This window comes from Haliotis asinina, chromosome 2 (assembly GCF_037392515.1).
Source record: "Haliotis asinina isolate JCU_RB_2024 chromosome 2, JCU_Hal_asi_v2, whole genome shotgun sequence".
Classification (NCBI taxonomy): domain Eukaryota; kingdom Metazoa; phylum Mollusca; class Gastropoda; order Lepetellida; family Haliotidae; genus Haliotis; species Haliotis asinina.
In genome coordinates this window covers 83,594,320-83,596,277 of record NC_090281.1, presented here as the reverse complement: position 1 = coordinate 83,596,277, position 1,958 = coordinate 83,594,320, and the positions used below count along the sequence as shown (strand labels likewise).

The following is a 1,958-nucleotide window of genomic DNA, read 5'->3' as shown; positions in this document are numbered from 1 at the left end:
CAAGTTTCTTGCCCCCAAAACACTGGAAGCTCAAGCTGTATAACATTCTTACCTACCCCATAGATACTCATACAGATGGTGGGTTAGCCTTGTGGTAAATGTGTTTGCTCATAATGCAAAGACTAGGGTTCAATTCCCTACAGGGGCACATAGTGTAAAACCCATTTCTGTTGACTCCCACCATGATATTGCAGTAATATTGCTTATATTAGCTCACTCACTCCACCCTTGCGCACTCACTCAGCTACCTTGAAACATTTTTCCGTAACCTTTATATACACCCTCTGTCCACCTTGACACACACTCTCCACTCCACCATCCATGCTCCACCACCTACACTTCACCATCTGCTCTCCATCATCCACTCTCCACCAACAATGCTCCACCACCCACATTCTGCTAACTTCAAATATTTTTCTCTAACCTTTATATCCACCCTCCCCCCACCTTGATACACACTCTCCACTCCACCATCCACACTCCATCACCCATTCATCATCATCCACTCTCCACCGCCCACACTGCTACCTACAAACATTCCTTCCTCACCCTTATCCACACCCTCCCTCCATCCTGATTCACATGCTCCAACACCCACACTTGCCACCAATGCTCACTGCTCTTTTGAGACTTTTTCCTCACTGGGTTACTTTCCATTACTTCGAATTTGACCCATGTCCCTATCAACCCTCACATACCCTTCCACAACTATCACCTACCCTGAAACCATCCTCATACTCCCTTCCACAACTACCACAACTATCACCTACCCTGACACTACCCTCACACATCCTTCCACAACTATCACCAACCTTGAAACCACCCTCACACACTATTCCACAACTATCACCTACCTTGAAACCACTCTCATACACCCTCCCACAACTATCACCTACCCTGAAACCACCCTCATACACACTCCCACAACTATCACCTACCCTGAAACCACCCTCATACACACTCCCACAACTATCACCTACCCTGAAACCACCCTCATACACACTCCCACAACCATCACCTACCCTGAAACCACCCTCATACACACTCCCACAACTATCACCTACCCTGAAACCACCCTCATACACACTCCCACAACTATCACCTACCCTGAAACCACCCTCATACACACTCCCACAACTATCACCTACCCTGAAACCACCCTCATACACACTCCCACAACTATCACCTACCCTGAAACCACCCTCATACACACTCCCACAACTATCACCTACCCTGAAACCACCCTCATACACACTCCCACAACTATCACCTACCCTGAAATGCACAATACTCATATAACACAAATTCACCATTTCATTGATCAGTATCTTTCAGTCTGCTACAAGTTGTCTCCTCAGATTAATCCCTTAATGTTTCGTTAGATTTTTCCGTTTGTTTGGAGAGTGTTTCAAGTTTTATTATCACTCTCACACATTTTGTCAAATCAAAGGATTTCAGCTGTCAACTTCAATATTCCAGTATATTGGTTTTAAATTGAAGTCTTTTGAACTTGACATTGGACCTGAAATCAGTAATCATGAGATAAAGATTGAACCAAATTAGATACATTTGCTGTGGTTTTCCTTGAAACCATGGTTCATTGAATGAGTATCTGTAATTTGTCAAGTAATCTTAGCTTGGAAATGTTTAAAGTAACCTTTTCAAAAAACAGAGGAAAAGTGAATATAAAATAAACTGATATTTAGAATTCAATTTTAAATGTTTTTAGAAATAATGTTGTAAATTAAATTCAAAGTAGGGGATAGCAGTAGTATTTTCATGAAGATTACAGGCTTACAGAATATTTTACCTTGCAATTTCCTGGATGTTTTTCTACATGATTGAATATGATTTATATACATTTCTTTTACAATAATGGACTGACATTGTAAATATGTACAAGCATTTCTAAACTTCAGGAAGGATGGCATCATTACTGAAGCTCTATGTAACATAAG

General features: G+C 41.5%; 1 protein-coding gene across 1 annotated transcript; it reads left to right on the top strand.

Annotated features, from left to right (window-relative positions):
* The first annotated feature begins 674 nt into the window (after positions 1-674).
* On the top strand, positions 675-1,382 carry LOC137272058 (hepatitis A virus cellular receptor 1-like). The gene has a single exon (XM_067804429.1). The coding sequence runs from the start codon at positions 675-677 to the stop codon at positions 1,380-1,382; it is 708 nt and encodes a 235-aa protein (XP_067660530.1).
* The last annotated feature ends 576 nt before the right edge of the window (positions 1,383-1,958 follow it).

What these genes read in the sequence shown, in the direction of transcription:
- LOC137272058 (XM_067804429.1), top strand. Translation starts at nt 675, where the DNA reads ATGTCCCTATCAACCCTCACATACCCTTCCACAACTATCACCTACCCT.